The sequence below is a fragment of the Glossina fuscipes genome, unplaced genomic scaffold (assembly GCF_014805625.2).
Source record: "Glossina fuscipes isolate IAEA_lab_2018 unplaced genomic scaffold, Yale_Gfus_2 61546, whole genome shotgun sequence".
Taxonomy (NCBI): domain Eukaryota; kingdom Metazoa; phylum Arthropoda; class Insecta; order Diptera; family Glossinidae; genus Glossina; species Glossina fuscipes.
The window spans coordinates 62346-85066 of record NW_024003757.1 but is presented as its reverse complement, the minus strand read 5'-3'; the positions used below and the strand labels follow the sequence as shown (position 1 = coordinate 85066).

General features: G+C 32.9%; 1 protein-coding gene across 12 annotated transcripts in view; it reads left to right on the top strand.

Moving 5' to 3' along the window:
* LOC119643724 (vesicular glutamate transporter 1) overlaps nt 1–18834 on the top strand; it is a 41523-nt gene extending 22689 nt beyond the window's left edge. For 5 of the 12 annotated variants that reach the window (XM_038043155.1, XM_038043159.1, XM_038043161.1 and 2 more), the window contains 2 exons: nt 626–10652; nt 17862–18834. In XM_038043155.1, coding sequence (XP_037899083.1) covers nt 626–823 — 198 coding nt within the window. In that variant the 3' untranslated portion in view covers nt 824–10652; nt 17862–18834. The other 7 variants (XM_038043163.1, XM_038043168.1, XM_038043158.1 and 4 more) reach the window with 6 other exon arrangements.
* The last annotated feature ends 3887 nt before the right edge of the window (nt 18835–22721 follow it).

Genomic DNA, 22721 nt, shown 5'->3' with positions numbered 1-22721 from the left:
CGATCTTATACCTATTTTGCACTTATGCGGTTGTGTATATATTTTGCTGGAGGAGGTTGCTCATGTTTACTTAATTCAATCAGACGTTTACGGACCGCTCGGACTGACAGGTGGTTCGCTGTGAGTAATTGTTTTAGGCGGAGGGACTTGTATTCCGTAAGGAAGCAAAAACGCTTCCTTACAATGTAAAAGCAAAGCGATAAGCACTAATTCTCACCAACAACGAATAATTTTTGGTACTTTAGGATGAATGTATATGGAGAATAAGAAGTTCTTGAAAAAAAAAGTAGGTATATTAAATTTAGATTATGTAAGTCCATTTTAGGACCTCCGCGTATAGTTTATAAATACTAAGCCCTTCCACGGCAAAACGTTTTGATTTTTTATAATTGATGACGAAAATAGGTTATGATAAATATATCCATGAAAAAGAAAAGTAACTGCTAAATTTGAATCACGTAGGTTAATTTGTGCGTCCTTTCTATTATAAAGGTCAATTTGCCACAAAGAGTTCTCACATTTGATAGTCAATAACGAAAATAAGCGAAAAGTAGATGTTTGACAAAAAATGTTATTAATTTTACAATATTTACTTTCGAATTCACATATATTTGGTTAATTTTAGGGTTCTATTGAGGAGTGGAGAATACTATTTGGAACATCATCAGTAATAGCCATTGTCACCTATAGTATTTATCAAATTTACGGAACAGCGACAATTCAAAAATGGAATTACTTATCGACTAGCAATTCAAACTCGTCGGAAGAAAATAATATACTTAATAATAAAGACACTGAAGATAACATTCCAATAGATGTTTAGTATTTTCAGATTTATGGAAACGCAGATATTTAACGATACTGTTAATTTTAAAGATGCATTGTATTATGATTTGTTTTTAATTGTAATGTTAGATTCTAACTACATTTGATATGTTGATAAGAATTCATAAAAATATTGAGTTATTCTGCACAAATATTGTTATAGATTTCTTTTCTAAAATAAAAAAATACCTGTCAAACAGTAAGGTTAGGATGAATTTATGAAAACACTTTAAATGCGAATACTAAGGAAAACCGCTAGGCTTCGAAGGTGATATGGAAATGACCAACCATGAAAAAAATCAAAACATGTCCACTTAATGTAAATCTACTCCTTTTTCTTTGGCACTCAACGCATCGGGAAATATGTGTGACGGACGAAATCTATTATACGTGAATAGAGCGTTAAGTGAAGTCGTAAAGGGCAAAATAATATCCAACAAAATAACAAGTTTAACGAATTTTAGCTAGCGTAATAAAATAGTATGCAAAACCAAGAAATATTGTCTTATTGTTTTTATATATGTTGTATTATATGTCTTTATCTGCCTGAGTGGCTGAATAAGCAAAGGATCTCGACCAACAACTTATTAGGTCTTTATCAATGTGTACGGAAGCCAAATTATTTATACCTTACATCCGGTTTTTATCCTATAACCCTCATAATATATTGACCAAATCTCTCGTTTTATCGGAAATACTAGTCGCTTATCAGAAGTGAAAAATACAAATTTTTCATGGGCACCCCTGAGGATTTGGCAAGTGAGACCAGAGTGAAAACAGCATGGGTCTCCGCAGTATATACAAATTCAGCATTTTTTACTCAGGTAGGAGAAAGAGAGCAGCTTGATTTTGCCCTTTCATTTGTAGCAGTCGACGTACGCACCAGTAAATTGATAAGTTATTATTTTTTTTATCGGCGTATCACACTAGTTGATTTCATTTCGCCTGCCCGAGCATCACTTTTTCGTTTGTTCATTGTGGACGGATTCACTGTTGCAAAAACTTGATAAATAGTTGAATTTTGAAGTATACTCTGCCTGATAGTAAAAGAAGTAGCGAAAACCATCTTGACGCAAATGGAATAATGGCTACAAAAGAAAAAAGATATTGAACAATCCATAGCAGATATTGGTTTAAAATTTAATATCTATTTATATAAAATGACGAAGAAAATCCATGTGCTTGTACGAATTGCTACGAATTAGTGCATGTAAACATATATTGTTGGCCTGATGTCATATGATATATGTGATGAGCGTCACACAAAAGAATCAGATGAGCATCCTGTTTTTAGATGCAGTAACTTCAACAACACTAGACATTCGTTTGAGATTTTCGGTATAGTAATCTGTATGATATATTTCTTTAAACTTTTTGTCTTGTTTAATAGTATTTTCGCAAATTTTATGAATCCAAAAATCAATAATTCCTATACAGGCATAGCCTGATATCTATCTGCGGGACTTAACTTCATCACGGACAGTACTGAATGGACTATTACAACTTGAATAATTACTAATCAAGACAGGTTAACATCATTGAATCATTAATAAATCAATAATAATCATCATTTTTCTCTGTTGTCATCTTTTTCGCTATTATCAACTTGAAGCTCTAAAGAATTTGTTTCAAAAATTCTAAACGTTACTGGTATATATATAAGTTTTACAATTTACGGACCTGATCCCTCCTTTATGTATCAAATCAAGTAAGAAGATTATAGTCCCGCAATGCCGACTGTTAGATTTTGTCTCCATATAACAGTTGGCGTTTCGTGATAGCGTCTATATATATTGGGGTCCAAAAAAATAGACATTTGTGATCGGAACTCCCTACCGCTAAATTTTTTGCTGAAATGCTACTATGAATTAATTGTTATCATAAAATATTAAAAATTAAGCCTTTTTTCAAAGCGCCTACTACTCATGAGATATTTTATATGGAAATAGAAATAAACCCATGTTGTTAAAATTAGGCCCACTTAATTTTTTTACTGCCTTATTGTCATGAACTAATTTTCTTCAAAAATTAACAATGAGGCCTTTTTGACATATAAGGGTTTAAGTTTCATCAGAATCTTTATATGCCGCGGCAACCAAAAAATAGACCTATATAGTTCAAATTCGGTAAGGTATATTTCTTTGTCAATGAGCCAATTTTCACCTCAAAATGTTGGAGATTTGACATTTTTACTCTATAAAGATTCAGTTTTCGTAGGAACGCTTATATGAGTGGCGGTTCAAAAAATTGTCCCAGCCGGTCGAAAGTATTCGTACCAATGCCGTTACCACTACTGCACTTTTGCCGAAAATTTTTGAAGATTGCAATTTTTTTCCAAATGGCGACTTTTCAGAATAGGATGTTGCATGGGGAGTGGCCGCAAAAGTGGACCGATCGAAGCCATTTTGAACAGCTTTCGTGTTTAGGTCAAGATCATCAAAATATCTCAAAAATTGCGACTTGCAGCTTGAACAGAAGAAAACATGAACAGACGGACAGACAGATTTATATCGGATTAGAAAATGACTCGGAATCGATCGGTATAATAAAAGTTCGGTTTATCTTAAGCGTTTCTAGATGTTACATACGTCCGTACAAATTTAGTGTACCCTGCATCACAATATATATACATATTGTGGGAGACGAAATATCCCTATTCCGATGTTGCAACTAGTTTGACGTCGTCCCACAAGTTCCTTCTGAACAGATTTATGTCTAGTGTTTACTCAACATAATATTGTGCACACTAGTTTTCCTTATATTTTCTAAAAATTATTATTCGTAAATGCTTACCTCTATAGTTCAATAATTCTTAAGACTGATTGTTACGCAGTTTTGTTATTATTCGCAAATAGAAAATCGAAATATAAATTATGTCAATGTATTGTTTTTGTTAAAGAAACTCAATAACCAAAGGCAGTCAAGAATTTTCAAACAATCAAAAGGAAAGAACTCATCCATTAATTTTTGACCATTTCCTCCATTTATCATCCGATACTTGGACAAGATAAAGAGAGTTATCAGAATGTTGGAATTGTGATAGTATTTACGAAATTTTTTCAACTTAACCTGTTAACTTCGCTCAGCCCTGTGACATGTTAATTAACAGCGCGAAAATGGAAATGATAAATATAAAAAAAAACACTTATTCTAGTACGATGAACTTTTTTAGCAAAGCTCGTTTTGATTGTCCATCCGCTGTATAATCACTTTCCCATAAGCTTGTTCTTTACGTCTACTCAAAATGGTGTCAAAAGAGTTATAATAAAGTTATTAATAAAATATTATTATTATTAGTTTAGCCAGAGAAGCAAATTCCATGACTAAAGTCTTAAAGCGCTAGCATCTAAGACTGTCAGCTTTGTTGAAAACACTACCGCACGTAAGGATTGAACTTACGACCAATATTTTTTGATATGTTTTAAGAGCCAACGATTTTCAAAACAATTCATAGACATGCATCCCCAAACCATGACAGATGCTCCATCATGCTTTACAGTTGGCAAAATACTTCCTTGTTTACTCTTTGTTTATCATCGTTTCCGAATATATTAAACTCAGACTCGTCGCTAAAAATAACATTTTTCCAAAAATTTATATAATTATTTCGTGGAGTTTTGTAAATGGCTTTTTCCTTGGATTGCGGTCTTGAAACAATCAATATGTAATTCTTTAAACACGTAAATACTCTCTACCGCAACACAGTTATTAAAGCATATTCAGAAGTGTTTACTAGGATAGGACTTTTAAAAACCAAATGTCCATTGATATTAAAACCAAGTGTATGAATTGTTGTTGAAGCACCTCGTGAAATACCATTTCTTTTGCAGGGAGAGCTAAAAATGGAGTTACAAAGAATGGATATATGATAACACCGATAGAAGATTGAAGCGACTGGGTCAACTCTGTAATTTTAGTAGAAAAAACTAATGACCAATAACATATGTGTTTGGATTCCTGGCCGCCAAATAAAGCAATATGTAGAGAACACTACCCATTTGCCAACGTACAAAATTGTAAAGCCAAGTAATGCGAAGCTCTTCAGATATCAATAGTGGGTTTGGGTTGGTTCCCTTACCCCTTTAAAGTATATACATTGTTAAATATAGAGGGTATAAACACTCTTCGGAAAATATCGGTTCTTAAGATTACCTATCTACATTAACATCGCGCCCGAGATATTTCATACCAAAATTATTAAAATTTTTGAGTTTACAGAACGATTAATAATTTATATAGACGACATGCGCGTAATTAAATCCAACATGACAAATATTGGAACTGCTCTTACTACATGCGAAGGAAAACGGTTTGAAATTCAATAAAAACAAATCAAAGTTGTTTAAAAAGTTGATATCATTTTTAGGATACATTTTTAATGACAACGGCGTAAGACTGGACTCGAAAAAATATAAAGCCGTATTTCAAATGCGAACTTTTGCCAATACTAAAGAGTTACAATGCTCTTTAGGAGTGGTTAATTCTTTAGAATCATTTATTTCAAACTTATGTTCTCATATGAAAAAAAATTATTCGCCAGATTGCACTATATTTAACCAAAAAATTTTTGCGGAAAGAGATCATAAACCACTTGTTACTGCATTTGGCAAACTTTTATATAAAATACCTTCAAGATCGCAGAAATTTATTTTATTCTTACAATGTTATGCCTTAAATGTCATATACGAGCCTGGTAAATACTTTTTTACAGCTGATGCACTCTGAGTCCCCTCTTAAAGAAAATATAGTAACAAGTTTTGACGTATTAAACGAAATAAAAAATGAAACCATAAACGATACAATTCGGAAAAAAAACGGTTGGATTTATAAGAAACAAGTAAGAAAATTATATTTGGCCATGGCCGAATCTTTTACACCCATCACGGCATCGAAAGCTTGACCCCATTTCAAATTCTTCAGCCAGTTTGTAGGCGATAACCTCGTTTTTGTAAGAATGTTTACCACTACATGGTTACGCAGACGGACAGATGGCCAGATGAAGAGCGGATATATTTAGGTGCATTCTGAATTTGAAACTGACAAAGAATGTATATACTTAATAGGGTTTCTGAAGCTTGTTTCTCTGCACTATAAAGATCTTCCCATTTTTGTAGAGGTACTAAAACATCGCCCATAGAGTATACATTTAAATTTTTGTAGATTTATCTATTATAGTTTATGAGTAATGAGCAAACAAAATGAAAAGCAGAGGTGTCCTTACTTTACGTAGTGCATTTCCAATATAAACTTACGTACAAAAACAAATTTGAAGCCAATTACGCAGACGTTACACAGACGAACATGATTACATCGATTCAGAATTTGATGCTGATCAAAAATATTTATACTTTGCCGGGTCTCTGAAGCCTCCTGGGCGTTGCAAACGTTTTGACAAACCGAATATACCCGGTATTCTCGGTGTTTCTATATACAGAAAGCGAGATGAAATATATTACTTGTGACCAAATATATTATTGAAAGGCATATTTACGCAAAACCCAAAAAGGACGCATCGGTGGTAAAGTCCGCCGTTGTTTTATATAAGTTTGGTGAACTTCGCACCAGATCTTACGGAAAAGTAAAATTTGGATCACAGAGGGAGAATACTTTAGCAGTATTATTTAAAACGTGGACATTCTGCTTTCTATGGAATCAGTGACTGTAATCAAATTAATGAATGCATGAATTAATAACGGACAACATATAAGATTATTGTTTACAGAATATAAAAAACTAACAAACAACCTGTAACACCCTACACTACAAATCTTCGGTAGAAATATTGGAGAAGCTAAAAGTGGCGTATTTCTTTAGTTTAGTATTAGTGTGAGCATTTTGTGCGACTGGCTCTTTAACCATAGCCTGTTTCAAAAGGTTTGATTGCAGTGCCAATTTTAACTTTAACAAGTTTAGGTTCTTTTGAAATGATTGTAAATGGGCTATCATACAGTTGTTGAAGACTCTTTATGTTAGTATGGAGGGCAAAAACAAACCTTCAATCTTTGCATGGCTTGGGAAAATAAACTTTAGCTTCCGAATCTGTACGATGGATAATGCCCGACTAAATGGTTTGAAAATATTTGCTGATGTTGCTCAAAGGTTTTGAATTATTCGTATGGTATGTTGTAGCCAATATTGCGCTATGCTAACGGGTCTCGCTGGTATATTTTCTTTGCTAACAGATCTCAACCCCAAAAATTCCATCGGAAGCTCGTCAATCCATTTTGTTGGATTATGCCTAGTAGTAGTACTCCTTTCAATCGCCTAAGAAAGCATTCTGCTACGCCATCAGCCCGTGCATGATACGGGCAGATGTTAATTCTGTGACTACCGAATAACTGTAACGAAAACTGTGTTCCCCGTTCGTCAGTTCCCTCAGGAAAAATTCAAAACGTGGATCGTAATTATTTAGAAATGCCAACGCCACTCGTTTTTGAGATTCCCTTGAAATAATAGCCATGTTATCAACATTTTGCTCATTAAAGAGTACTTTTAGATTTCAAACCACACATTTTAGACCATGGACTTGAAAAGCTGGCGAAAATGTATATGGCGCAACATTGGTGCCTCTGCGTATCTATTAAATGTTATTAGTAAGCGAGGAAATGCATTCCCTTCGACAGGCCTATCAGAGATTTCTATCTCTTTTAGATTTTGAAGCCGTTGTTACCGATTCATGATCGGCAAAACCGGAAAATTTTCTATGTTCCAAAATATGTCTGAAACCTTTGTCACCAACAAAGGTCGCTCACAGCAAGTGATCAAATGTACCATATGTAGATGGGAACCCAATAATCTCATTCACGGAATGTTTCAGTACGCTATATACTGCAATATTTGAAGCATTAACCGCTAAAGATAAATCTACCTCATTGCTTAAATGATTTAACAAAATTTTCAGTAGAATATCTCCTTAATAAGATCAAAAGATTTGAGGCCCTGTTCATCCCATATATACTTATTAATTATATCGTGCATCGGATAATTCAGATCTGCTAACTTAGGAATATATCCGTGGTCAAAATTGATCATTCCTACAAAGTTCTAAACTCTTTTAATGAATTTTGAACCTCCTTAATGGCAGCTATCTTGTTCTTAAAAGGCTTGAAAGTATTGTGACCGAGAAAATCCATGCTTCAAACTCTGAAAGTGGACGTATTAGGTTTAATGTTTAAGCCATACTCATCAAGCCGATTGTATATTAATGTTAAATGTTCTAAATTTTTTACAACCAGAACATGTCAATGTATGCAGAAATTAAGCCTAGGCCTCTGAACACTCCATTGACAAATCTCTGGAGCACCTGCTCTGGATTCCGCAACTGAAAAGGTATTTTTGAGAATTCGATTATACCGAATGGCGCTATGATAGATTTTTACAAATGTGCTTTTCATCCGTCGAAATTTGATGATTTAGGAAGACATGCTTTTTTAAAGTTTCATATCGATCGAGAATCGAGATCGTATGAAATCTCTGGATCTTCAGTCCTTAGCAAACGCATTGCCGTATGTTTTCCCGGCTTGGTGTAATCCATTTTTGCGGCTAAGTTCAAGTAGCTCCATAATAGTCATAAAAATTTATTTTCTATTAAAAGCAATGTTATGTCTAACATATTTTGTATTCAGCCGCTATGGCGTTAACAAATATTTGAGTTAGTGGGTCTACTAAGCACTTGTGCATCAATTAGAACACCGCAATTGCTGCAGAAATCAACCTCAATAATTGGTTTGGAGATGTCAATAATCAAAACAAGAAAATGAACGGAAGCTCGCGGCGAAGATGCAATAAGCTGGTGATTGGGCTGTTGGCTGCTTTTAAAATGATATGGGACGATTTCTTTTTATTTGGAAAAGAGGATAATGGCAGAACAGAAACTTCTGCAACACTATCATTTAAAAAATTTTACTTATTGTCCCCGTCAAATACTAAAACGTTATGGATACTTAATAGTTTCATAACCGTCGTAACTAAGCGTTCTTTCCACACGGCATGTTTGCATTTTCTGGCTTTGCCTGCAAAAATATGGTAGTATACGCAAAGCCAAGTAGGCTTATTTTTTGATCAAGATCTATCGTAGGAACGAGATCTAAATCTAGAATAGCATTGATTCAGCTGCGTTTTCAAGCTTCCGACCTCAAGAGTTAATTTCTTTCATATAATACTTTTATACAATAATGCTTCAGAAGTAAAGAGGTTTTGAATGGCCGCATCACCCTCGTTTGTTGAGTTTAACGCAACAGGATTTGAAAAATTCGATACTTGCTAAATATCGTCCCAACTTTGATCAGTTCTTTATATTTTGATACTAGAATCAATAAAGGAGACGTTTAAACTTTTAGTCAATTTCTTTTACTATAATCTTGTGGTGTCGTTAAGTCCTTGTTTGTCTAAAGCTGATACACAAGCAATCACTATGATAAAAATATTCCGTAATAAGGACGTAAGGGATCGCAATTTATTTTTAGTTAGAAATCCGAATTTTTGCTGCAAAAACCTATTAATTAATTCCAGATATGCGAATATTTTGCAGGCCCAGCAACTTATTTACATTCTAAACATGCCTTGACAGGGTTAGCATCAATGTTAGAAATATTATTAATACAATTACAATACCCTCTCTACGATCTCAACTTAGCTTAAAACATGTATTTCCGCGGATGAGACGAACGATTTTGGACCATTTTCGCTGGTTTTAATCTATTTGCCAATACTGTTTCTTCTGAGCCGTTTACTATAATTACAAACGTTTTATCCGCCCGTTTAATAAGTTTGTAAGAGTGAGTATAAGGCTTCAACATGGAATCAGTGGTTCAAAGCAGATAGGAACATGTTGTCATGGCTCGAGGGACACACCAAAGCAGTATCAGCGTTTATTAGATTGCGAAGTCCCAATAGTAATAGTGATAAAACATCTGTCCATTTTGTTGCAATGTGACATTTAATCGCATTTTTTAAAGTTCGATGGGTCTTTCATTTCAGCCCTCTCTTTGAAGGTGATAAGATGCTCTATGGACGCATTTAGAACCAAGCTCTTTGGCGAATTCTTGGAATAGAATTGATTGAAACTATCCGCCTTGATCAGTTATAATTTGGGTGGATACATCAAGACTAGAAATGCAGCCATGACAGAAATCCTTAGCTGCTACCTCTGCAATAGTCTTTCAAACGTATGGTTTCCGGCCATCTTGTGAATCTGTCAATACATTTAAGACAATGCCTATAATGTTTTGAAGAAGGAATATCGATGAATTATATCGATGTTTATGTGTTTAGAAAGTTCTTCAGGGATCTCTACGTTACCAATTGGCGTTTTGGTTTGACAAAATATGCAAGATACTCGGTACTCGGTGGCATATGGTTGTAAAACTGCTCCCATACCGAATCCAATGCGATAGCGGCGATCCTTCGACCAAATATGGTAGAAGTGAAATGTCGATAAGTTGCTTTTTGCAACCGTCGAACGCGTTTCTTAATTGATCTATTCAAAAAACTTTTGCTTTATTGTTTTTCTTTTTGACAACATACACCCAACTGCATAACATAACTAAATTCTCTTTGACAACTTAAAGTTTTTCAGGAGGTAATCTGCGCGGTTTACAGTGAACGAAAAGTCCCTTCGTTTCAGCCACGAGCCACTTTGTATGCGGTCTTGGAGGTTCGTTTGGACAACTCAGTAATTTGGGCCTGGATATTACAACGCATTTCATGCGAATTTGGCGAGATCACTGTGCTTACTGACAATGTAATTAGTCGTTATTGTTGTCTGCCATAACCGCGACTTTGTTTAAGCTGTCTGAGCTGATTGACAAGATGATCAATCGTTAACGGTAAGCTTTGAAAGCATAAAGATTTTAGCAGATCATATGACATAGGTTAAGGAAATTTACGTAAAAATGCTGAAGGTCTTCTATCATCAAGATCACCATTTTCTAGTAATTTTTACAGATGTTCTTCTTCGGAACATTCAAAATCCCTTAACACGTTCGCGGACGTGAATGCTATAGCATTCATTTTCATAGTGATGCAAAATGACGTGAATGCTACAGCATTCAAATTTTAAAGGCAATTTTTGTTCATTTAATTTCATTTAACCTTAAGTTTTTGTAATTAATATACATTTCAAGATAATGACCAATTGATTCATTAAGTACATTCTTATTTTTTTTATTTTTCTCCGTGTATTTACAATTTTCAATTATATGTATAATCAGATTTTGGATATTACAACTAGTTTCAAAAATAATTGCCTGTCTAATTTCGCAGCCCCCTGAAATTTTAAATGTCCGCGAACGTGTTAATGATGCGTGTTTTAAAGCTTGGCATAAATTTTCAATCATTGGATTTTCAATAATGACTTATTGCGTTAAGAACATCGTTTTCAACAGAACTGACTAGGGTATCATATTTGGTGATACCAAAAGTAAATCCAGCTGTAAAAAATTGGGTTCCCAATTGACAAAAGCAAACGCGTGATCCTTTCTTTACAGTAACACGTGGAATATTGCTTAAAATGTTATTTGGGAAGCCGAAATTCACTATTTCTTCAAATTTTGACATTTTTGATAATGATTAATAAGTACGCTAATGAAGACCAAATAGTTCACAAACAAGGAAAGAAGTATATGCTTTAAGTTCAAGCAAAACATGTGGATTTTTATTTTGTTGTCGTAGTTACTAATGTGGTGTCTTTAGATCATTGAACACTCCCAATAATAAAAATATTCTCTAACACAAATGTAACCAATTGCAATTGATTTTTAGTAAAAAACTCAAATTTTTACTACACAATTTTACTAATTAGTTTCAGATCTACCAACATTTTGCAAGTCTACCAACTATTTCACATTCTAAATAAATATTAATAGGAATAGCATCCCCCTGAAAACTTTTATTGATCCCCCCAAATCTTTCAATAGTGTCAGAAGTAAAATCGCATCTGCCCAGATAAGCTTTCGGTCAAAAACCCAAAGGTTTGCGATCACACAAGTCGGCATCAGACAAAACTCTGTCCAGCTTCAAACTCGCAGTCAGGCAATTGCCTTGGTTTAGAAGAGTCTTTAATCCTTGATAGTTGTCTGCAGCTGGAGCACTATGGATAGCTTTAATAAAGGGAAAAATTGTTTAATGGGGTCTTGTATGATATTTCCATGTATAAAAGTTCACTAAAGCAAAGGAAATTAGAATATTTGCGTATCTATTAAATGTTATTAGTAAGCTAGGAAATGCATTCCCCACGGCAGGCCTATCAGAGATTTTTATCCATTCAACAACAAAAATATTAAAAATAAAAATGTTAAGAAAATGGTAACGCTAATGGTAAACTCAAATTTGTTATTGATTCTTATTATATCTATTATCGCGGAAGTTCCGTAAAGAAGATAATTAATTGTCTTTATTTGTAGACACATTTCTTTTGAATACTGTTTTGTAATAATAAACAAAATGAAGATGACATGGTTTTAGAGAAATAAGTGTAACTGTTTCGATATGACTAGGCACGATTTGTAACGCCAAAATGAAGTTTAGATGCATATAGGCGATCAGATAACGACATAATGAATAAGAGAGGGTGACATAGAAACACACAACACAAGTGACAAGTCAACTGGCGGACATGGTATGCAATGCCCACAATACGTCCATGTAGGTGCTTAGTTACAAAGCATTCATTGGATTTTGTTTGTGCATGTGTATTGGGCTGGACGATGAAGAAAAATTTATTTAAGACCTAAAGACGTCACAAGCACTAGTTAGAGGAGCAAAACCAATAATAATAACAGCGAAAAGAAACCAATAATTCTCCCCTAATTCATTTAAACCCCAATTGCGCGGTGAGTCACGCGTTGTGGCTGCACATAGTGGGTGGTCCAGCAAACCTCTGTAGCTACGTACTTTCAAAGTCCAACACGTCCAACTTGGCTCAAATTTCATATCATATAGAGGGCTTGTGATGTATACATGCAATGGAATTTTTTTCCATAATAATACAGTATTCAGGATCCCAAATGTACTTCTCTAGTGGTAAAATTAACTAGCCATCAAACGGCTTTGATACCCTATCTAACTAAATATCTTTATATGTTACTATATAAATTGCCCCATAGTGACATCAAAGTGACTGGAGATTTCAACATACATAACAAGCGGTGGCTTGGCCATGCGATCCACACGCGGAAGGCGATTACGGCCTTAGAGGACTGTTTGACACAGTTTATAAATGAATCAATGCATTTTCCTAGCGTGGAACCATTCAACCTCTGAAAAGCAAATTGTAACGAGAAGAAGAGCAAACTTTAGTTACAACCAGCAGGAACAACTAAACTTATTATTTAAAGTATCGCTTTTTTTTTCGGCCTGCCAGAATACGAATATTTATCACGTCCAGTAAAAATGGCGAATAACACTCCTTTTTAAAGTTGGAATGTGTACAAGCTTAAGACGACCCTCGTAAGGTGTTAATGGTAATATAAAGGTTCATCCCAAGCTATGCAAAGCAAATTTCAAAAAAATTTTACACTCACTCAGCTTCACCAACGTAACACCGGCAGTTTCGGGACGATACTATGACTGAATCCTCCAAGGTAGGCCTTACAAGTGAGATACACAGCTAGCCCATTTGTTAGGCTATGGCCAAAGTAAGTGTCATTAGATTTGGGCTAATCCTGAATACACCACAGTAGAGCTTGCGTTTTATTAACGGACGATTGAACCTGGAAATTAGAGTTCAATTTAGGGTCGAGTGCAACCCCCAAATCCATGAAATCCTCACCGTAACGTGTGCTTCTGCTTAATAATTTTTCTTAAGAATGCAACCGTGCGTCATATGGAAACGGAAAGACGTGCACAGTTCGACGTGAAGAACAAAGGATGAGAAAGAAAAAATTGATTGAAAACGTAAAGAAATTGAATGTAAAAAAACATGCGCATTTTCTTTTTTTTTACGTAGGTGGCAATAAATTTTGTGATGAATCATCGAGTTAAATAAGTAAGGTTTAATTCTTAGCAAAAGCAAGCATAACACCTGATGAAACAAAACTTTTTTTAAATATTAATTGTATAACATATTGACGTGGACGTCGAAAAAAAAAAGAAAATATAAAATGTTAATAGTTTGCTAAGGGCATTTGAACAAGAAAAACAAGAGAAAAAGTGCCATAAATTTCAAATAAACATATATACAAGCATATTAATAACCGTGTTGAGACAATTAATACAAAGGCAATTAATGTCAAAGGTAATTAATACAAATCAATGCATCGTGCAATCTTATATATTGCTTTCTTATAAACAATATAATACCCTTATTCTTTCAAAAATATGCATGCTCGCACAAATAAGAACAATAAAAATTTATAATCTGCTGAAATTGCTGAAGTTTTATGAAAAAAAAAAATAATAATAATAAAGAGAGTATGCATTAAAGAATCACCCATGATTAAGTTACAAATTATTTATACATATTTTCCCAGTGCCCAGTTTTATTAACCATGTAAAAATTGTACTTGTGCAAAATGGAAAAATTAAGACAATCCGAATAATTATCGAAGAAAGCATGTAGTAATTGGTTTGTGTAAAAAAAAGGAATCGAAAAAAAAAAAAATATTTTATTGCTTTGTCATGGAAACTATAGAAAAAAAATTTTCGATATCCAGTAAAATGAAAGTTATCGGTATTTTTAACAAAACGAAGCTTGAAATGCATGTTGCATTTAATTTGGTGTAAATTTATATCAATTCAATAAGCAAACAACCCTTATATTCTCTCCTCGCTTGTTTTTAATTCAGTGCGCTGCAGTCATTGTCGGTATTTGAGTTTTGATTGCATAACTTTATTTATTTTTAAAATGAAATATTGTGTTACATAAGCAATATGGACATCATCATAATCATAACCGTCCCTACCCGTGACTGATTGCAAAGCACTTCATACATATATATATATAAACAACCGAAAAATTATACAAAGGTACGCTAACCCTAAATTCTATATAAAGGTTTATGTTACAAAAAAACATGATTATACGATGAATGTATTAAAATTACTCTAGGGTAGTTTGAATGCTATTCTTCCAGTTGTAAACGACAGAGGAGTGTGTGAGAGACAAAATAACAAACCCGTCCACATCTTCCGAACCAGCTAGCTCAGCAAAGGCATGCACTGTCGTCTACTCAGCTTTTGATCTTAATGAAGTGACACTGTTTAGTTGCCCTGAGTAAATTGTTGAAGTCCGTTTCTAATTATTCGTTTGTTCAAACAGACAGTTGGAATTTACGCTTTTTTTAATGCGTTATACCCTCTGCAAAACATTACTGGTTTTTATTTTTCAAGCTAAACGGCATGTTATTATGTTTACACCATACATATAACTTGCATAGGTCAAACACAGATACTAGCATCCTCAAAGACGTTAAAAGAGTAAAATAACTTGGCGTCATATGCAAAGATTGGCGCTTTCGAAAATTGAGGAAACAGAAGATTATAAGTCGTGAACATATAACCAAAGAGTAGAGGATCCAAATTGCTGCCCTACGGAACACAAGATGTGACTTGCGTAGATCGTGATGTAACGACTCATATAAAAACTCTTTGCGGTTTTTTCGGCGGTTTCGAGCTCCGTTTTGTAGCGTGCTGTTTTCAAATGTTTCCAAACTGTCATGGGGTTCAGGTTTAGTGCCTGCCTTATTACAGCCAGCTTACGTGCCAGTCTTGCTCCAGCACTTGCAAAATTTTCGGAACGGAATCGAGCAAATCTTGGGTCCTTCGTTCACTCACGTACATTTCATAAATTTTTCGGCAAGTTTTTCATGTTTTTTTATTGTAAAAAATCATTACATAGCATATTTCTTCAAATATTTTATCCATTTTCAAATCAATATAACTTTTTACACGACCAAACAATTAGAAAACTATCTTCACGAAAAATGTAAGCTGCATTGTAACATTTTAAGTATTTGTTCGCTTAAGACAATCAGGTGAGTGTTGCCCAATGTAAAGGCATTAACTCTACCCCGCGGAGAAAACCGCAAGGACTTTTTATATGACATAATATAAGAATTAAGCAACATACGTTGTGTACGGCCAATTAAATGTGACTTAAACCAGGGAACCAAATTAGTTAGGAAATTGGTACAATACAATTTATATAAAATTTGTTTCTAATTAAACTCAGCGAAAGGCTTAATGAAATCTGTGTGAACAATATTAGTTTGTTGATCCATTATAAACCTACCTTTAACAAAATATTGTTGAGTGGGTAGTAATATAAGCGCTATGCGACGGTAGAAATCTGTCGCCTAAGAAATGTTTAAATAATTCAGCAAGAGTCATCAATTTAGCGATCTTCTACAATTTTGGACATTATTCCTTGCTCCGTTCTCACGAAGGAGAATCAGGAAGGACTCTTTCCACATCTCAAGGAAATATCGTTTCCCAAGACCGGAGTTAAATAAGAGCATGGAAAACTACCACAATACTCAAAATGCAAAATGGTATACCATCTGCACCACCTGGAAACCCAGCCGCCTTAAATTAATTAATTTGAAGAAACATATCAGATTCGACTGTTTTTTTATTTTATTTATATATGCATTACACCGTTACTCAAAACATTGAACTTATTTTTTACTCCAGAGTAAGGAAAACCAATTAGCAAGTCAGTTTTTATAATATTTTTAATCAGTCTGGACGGATATAGATAGAATGATAAAATATAGAACCGAATAAATAGGCAAACTAACTGCAATGTCATCTTATTCGAAATCATAAGACACATTAGAAAAGGCACTACAAAGTCAGACATAAGTAGTTTTCTGAAAGATAAATTGCAACTTTGCGTTTCTGATGAAAGCTGAAAGTGAATTGTAATTCTTAACGAAGCAGTTGCACTAGATCAGACTAGAACAATAAACGAAGGAACGCGAAGAGTTCAATTCAAATAATTTTTTTGAATAATTGCTAATATGATTCAATTCACACAAATATAACTTAAATACAAGCTCGAACACCTCGTCATAACAACCAGAACTGAAAATAAGATCAAAATAGTCTTGCTTAACATTGAAGTTCATGGAACAGATGAAAACGCTTTCAGCAAATACTAATATCAGACGCCTGGGGGATAGAATAGCAAGATACAAAAGTAAAGTTTCTATCCAGTTGTAATCGAACACCGACTAATGCAATATCAATTTTATTCATCGATTAATGTTGGGATGATCAACAACATATCGAAATTTTTCAACTTTTTTAACTACTTTTTCACACATACCATTTTACTATTCCTTTCAGAGAAACTGTGTCTCCATTTCTTTTATTTTTATTTATTTAATTTTTTTTCGAAAACTTTATTTAGTAAAAATTATTAAATCACTTATTCGGCATACAAATTTATATGATCTGACTGTACTAAAATTAACATGCACAATAAAGGTTGAATTTTGTTTTTGTTTGTTATAATTTACTTCTTTTGACAAGGATGACATTTTGATAACTTTAAAAACTTTACTATTTCTTTTTATATAATTTACAGCGAACATTTTTAAATGAAGCAAACTTTCTGCTTCTGAAAGTTTTCTAAATTTTAAATTTTGATATAACTAAAATATATTGTTGCTTCATTTTAATGATCTTCATTTACTTTCAATTTTTTTTTCGTGTTTCCCTATTTTGTGAAATGTTTTTAATGAAGGTTCACAATTTTCGATTTTTAATTCTGTTCGCTTTTGATGCCTGTTGAAAATGCCTTGTTTCTTGGTCTTCTTTTTTCGAATCACTAATTTGTACTGGCGTTATTCATGTACGAACATTCTCTGTTCGGAGTCAATGACTATAATCAGTTTGATTTTGGTTTTTTCTCAAAAAGTCAACTTAAAAATATATCAAAATTTATTGATTTAATAACGAACATTAACATATCGCTCAATAAACTTACGGCCTGACACATTTATGGTGCACCCATATAATTTCTGACGACCCATATAATTTCTGTCAAACGACATATGTCAAAATTTCATAGCATTCTAATAATTATTTTGCAGGTTGTGGTGGAAAGGAGCTTAGTGTATTGATGAAACATAGTTTTTTCAATGAGAAATAATACTGTTGAAGCCAAACATTCACTTGATAAGCGTTACGGAGACTCTTCATTCAATCGTACAAACACCGATAATTCTAAACTCCCCTCGGGTTTCTAAAATCGGCAGTTGTTTCATAAAACATTGAAAAAGTGTACAGAATCGTTTTGGAAAAAAGTGAAGCTGCATGAAATAATTGAAAATTCCTGAATGTAGAGTATTTACCACTTTGTCAACAAAAAAGCTCTGCTGGAAGTGAATGGCGCGTTTGCGCAAACCGGACAAAACCACCAACGTGACGAGAATCAAGAGTACTTTTTAGAACTATTCAAGCGGGATAGATAATATTTCTTGCGTTGGTACACGACAATGAAAGCAACATGGATCAACTATTGCATAGATAAATCAGAAATATTTCAAGTTATGTGAACAGCAGCCGTTGAAAATCGTTCGAACCGAGCAGCAACTCAAAAGTCCGCCGACAAAGTTATGGCACCCGTGATTCCGATGCATAAAAGGAGGACCCCGCTGAAGAAATTTGTCTCAAATGAAGGAGTAAATGCCAAAACGGAGTCCTATTTTAAGAGCAAAGAAAAATTGTTTTACAAAAAAGGCAGCGAAAACTTAGAAAAAAGTTGGAATGAATGTGGAGATTATATTGATCACTAAATTCGACTCCCTAAAAAAAATGTTCTCTCTTAGAGCGCAACCGTATACGAAAACAAGAAATTGTATTGCGCTGCGTTAAGCAAGAAAATTTTTTTGCGAAGTATCGACAGCAGAAGCGCTTCCTGATATTTTAAAAAATTATTGTAGCTAAAACCCAATTTAATGTAACAATTTTCACGTAAATTGTGAATCCATATAAATTTATTTAAGGAAAAAGTAGAATGAATAAATAAAGATACGAATTATCTTTTACAATGTAATGTAAAAATTAAATAAGTATTCATCTGTGAAAAACAATAAAGTAAGTTAAATAATATAAAGTACTAGTTTGTGATATAAAAAAAAATTCACTATGCCTTTCTAATTCAATAATCCCTAATACACAACTTATCTGACAAATATATATAATATGTATATACTCTTCCTTCATTCTCGTTTCTGTAGTTTAACAATTTCATTTTTAACTTCTGCCATGATTAATAAATTTACAAAACCTAGAAATTTTTATTTATTTTTTTTTTTTGGAAGAGCAAGATTTCCTTCTAAAAATATCTGCACTTCTTGCGATTTGTTGATAGGAAATGCTGCACTTTCCACCAACTCCTCCATCGTTTCAAGGTCTAAAAACTACTCCAAAATTTTTCTGTAAAGATTTTAGAGTATGCACTGTGTGAGATCGCCTTTATGTTGAAGCTCTTCATGAGGCGATTCTTCAGCGTCCTCCAGCCTCCTTTATACTTTTCATCTGCATAATGTAGAAGAAGAATTCGATAATTTTTTTATTAATTTTTTTTTTTTTTTTTTTTTTGTATTTGATATGGATTGGACCTTTTAACTTAAATTTAGATCCATAATCCAGTAACTATATAGAAATCCATTGCTGATATTCATTATTTCACGTGATGATGAAATAATGATGCTTTTTTACTAAATTTTTTGATTTTTTTGCTTTCTAGGTTATGTTTGAGTCTTTTCTTTATTTCTTTCTTTCAATTGAGTAACACGCTGAAGTTGGTTGTGTACACCCCATGCATGAAGACTGATTAATTAATTTTTCTTCGCATAGCTATGATGCAGTTGATTAAGCTTTATAGTTAACATTAACAAGTTCGACAATTGCTACATGATGATTTTGTAAGTAATATATGTTACCATGTATTTTTAGTGTCACCACATAAAAATAAAGTTATTCACAAACAAATACGTATGCTAAATTACTTATAACTAAATTATAGACACAAGACTGTAATGTAATACACCGTGTCGAATGTTAAGAATCGCATGTGTGCATACTTCCGTGTTGTTAAATGTATGTACGCGATTATATAAACACATGTGTATGCCCAAAAAATAGGCTAAAATTACAACGTAGGGAATCTAAGTACTAATTGTGGATAGTGAAAGCTTAGTTTCATTTTACAGTTTTTGTGAAGAATTAGTCCTACTTAAAATACTCTAATAAATATAGGTTTATATTAGCATCATTGTATTCCCTATCAGTCCGTTAATCGGCGGTACCTTCTGTCTGCTTTTATAGCATCGTCTGAATTCTGTCTTTTTTGTCAATACTCCGTTAGTCTTTTCATACAGTTGTCTGTCCGCCAAGGTCTGCTCAATAGCACTATTGTGCACGTACTCTTCGCATTTTATATCACTTCACAGAATCAATTCTATTACTTTTATATGTTACTCCCCGGTAGTTTAGGCAAAAGTTTATAACAAGCAATTTTATTTTTATTAAAGTTAAGTTTTTGTAGATAAAATTAAATTCTATGGAATTTGACAAAAACGTAGTAGTAGTAGTCTTTGAACACTGACTCCTTCCTTCCTTTCTTTTATTCCAAGATTTAATTTTGTAAGGAGAGTGTATGATTTTCATAAAAAATTTTCTTCCATGTTTAAGATTGTACGTAAGTATAAATTTTGTGAGTTTTGAAAACGCATAGTTATAATGCTTAATTCATTTATTTTATTTTTTATTTTATTTTGTTTTTATTTTAACTTATTTTGCGCAATGTTTTAATGAAAAATTTCTTAACAATTATTATTTGGATTCATTTATTTATCAATTTTTTTTTTAATCTAGAAAATGCTATTTCTCTTAATAATAATTTTATATAGTTTTGACTTTATTTACGTTTGCTTAGTTTTATTTTTGATTGTATCACGTTGGTTGTTTGTAAACCAAACTAGCTCCTCCTTTTTTCGAAATATATGTCGAAAGACATAAGCCATGCAGACTGCAAAATTAAATGCCTTCTAAGTTACGTCGCTAAAACGAAAGCTAGTTAACTGAAAAATACGTAATTAGAAACCTAATATGTTCTCAACGCTGTGCTTATATCAATTGAAGATTGCTAAGTTTCTAAAAAAAATACTGTGTGAACAACGTTTAGTTTTGACAGCTCTGAGAGAGCACATGGTGGGGAGGTAAATTAACGCCGGAATACGTAAATCGTCCCACGTGGACTGTAGTTGATTGTGTATTAAACTTACACCGATAGCATAGGCATGCTCTTGCATATATGTTGTTGTGTTGGGTTGTGTGTGAACACAAATATTTCGCAAACTTTTAAAATTTGTCCCTGTGTCGACAAAAAAAACACTGATATATTTTCGTGAAAATAAAAAATAATCATATGATTAAAATTTTGCTGTTTGTATTAGTTATTTGTACTTACTAAAAAAATTTCATTGTAACAACAAGGAACGAAAAATTAAATTAAATTGAGAAGATTAAATGAAATTATTTAAAATAAAATTAATTTGATTTGTTTGACCAAATGACGTTTACAAACAAAAAAGGAAAGAAGAACTAATCAACACGATATTGTAGCGTGCTTCTACAAGCTAAGCACTATTTTAACAAAAGTATAAGTTAAGAAAAGGTATAAAGTCACGAACCGTCCAATAAGTAAAGTAAGCAAACGTAGCTATTCATAAACAACGAGTGTCATACGAATGCATTGTAAACACTTCTCACCATTCGCCTATTGCACACTACAATAAGCACTTCTCGCCATTCTCCTATTGCATCCTGACATAAACATTATTCAATTTCCCAAAAAAGTGCTGAATGTCAATAAGTGGACAACGCAAAGATTTCCTTCAAGGTAGTTTGTAAAAGGTTTCAATCATTTCAACAACTAAAAAATAAAATTGTTAAATAAATTAAAATTGTATTTTAATTGATGCAGAAGGATCAACCAAATTTTATAAAACAAAAAAAATATAATAACTTATTTAACTGGCGCCCGAGCAGATATTCCAGGAAGGAAGGACCGAGATACTACGAACTGCGGTCGTAAAAGAAGCTTCGTTGCCCAAAAAGGATTATTCAAAGGAATCCTGTTATTCCAAAAGGAAAAATAAAAAAGTGAAAATAATAATCAATTAAAAAAAAAATAAATAAATAAGAAAAGAGAGAATAAAAGGAATTTATTAAAACTAAACGAAAGAACTAATAAAAATATAAAACGAAATCTAAAAGTTAAGTAAAAGTTCTAACAAGTGAAAAAAAAGCTATAATAAACTGTGTTAACAATAGCAAAGAAATCCACCGTAAGTTCCGGTCAACTTCAAGCAGCACAGAAAGCGGCAAAGCCCTCAAGTAGGTATCACCAAAAGGAAGCACCAGTCCGAGGAGCAGCCAAGCCGAAGGAACAAAAGGAAGCAGTGCAGCAACTGGGAAGAATAGGAACAAAACAGATTGATGGTAATGGACTCACCAACTATGGTAATAACCATAGTATAAATGTAAGTAAACTTTATATTTTACTACATAAGAAGAACACAACAAAAATATAAACAACTTATAGAGGTGTTATGAAGAATTACAAAGATGTTAAAAAAAAGAAATTATTAACAAAAATTAAAAATAAATAAGAGAAAAAAGAGAAAACAAAAAAAAAATGAGTGAAAATTATGAAATCCATCTAAAAAAATTTTTAAAGACAAATAAGAAAAAAGAGAAATTTAGCTAATAATACAAGAAAAGAGAAACAAATTTATTTAAAAAAGGAAATATAAATCAAAAAAAAGCAAAACGGAAAAATTTAAGACAAAATAAATTAAAGATAAATAAAAGAAGAAAATAGTAGCAATCAATTAAAAAACAAATTGCTACAAAAATCTGAATCGAAAATAAATAAGTAT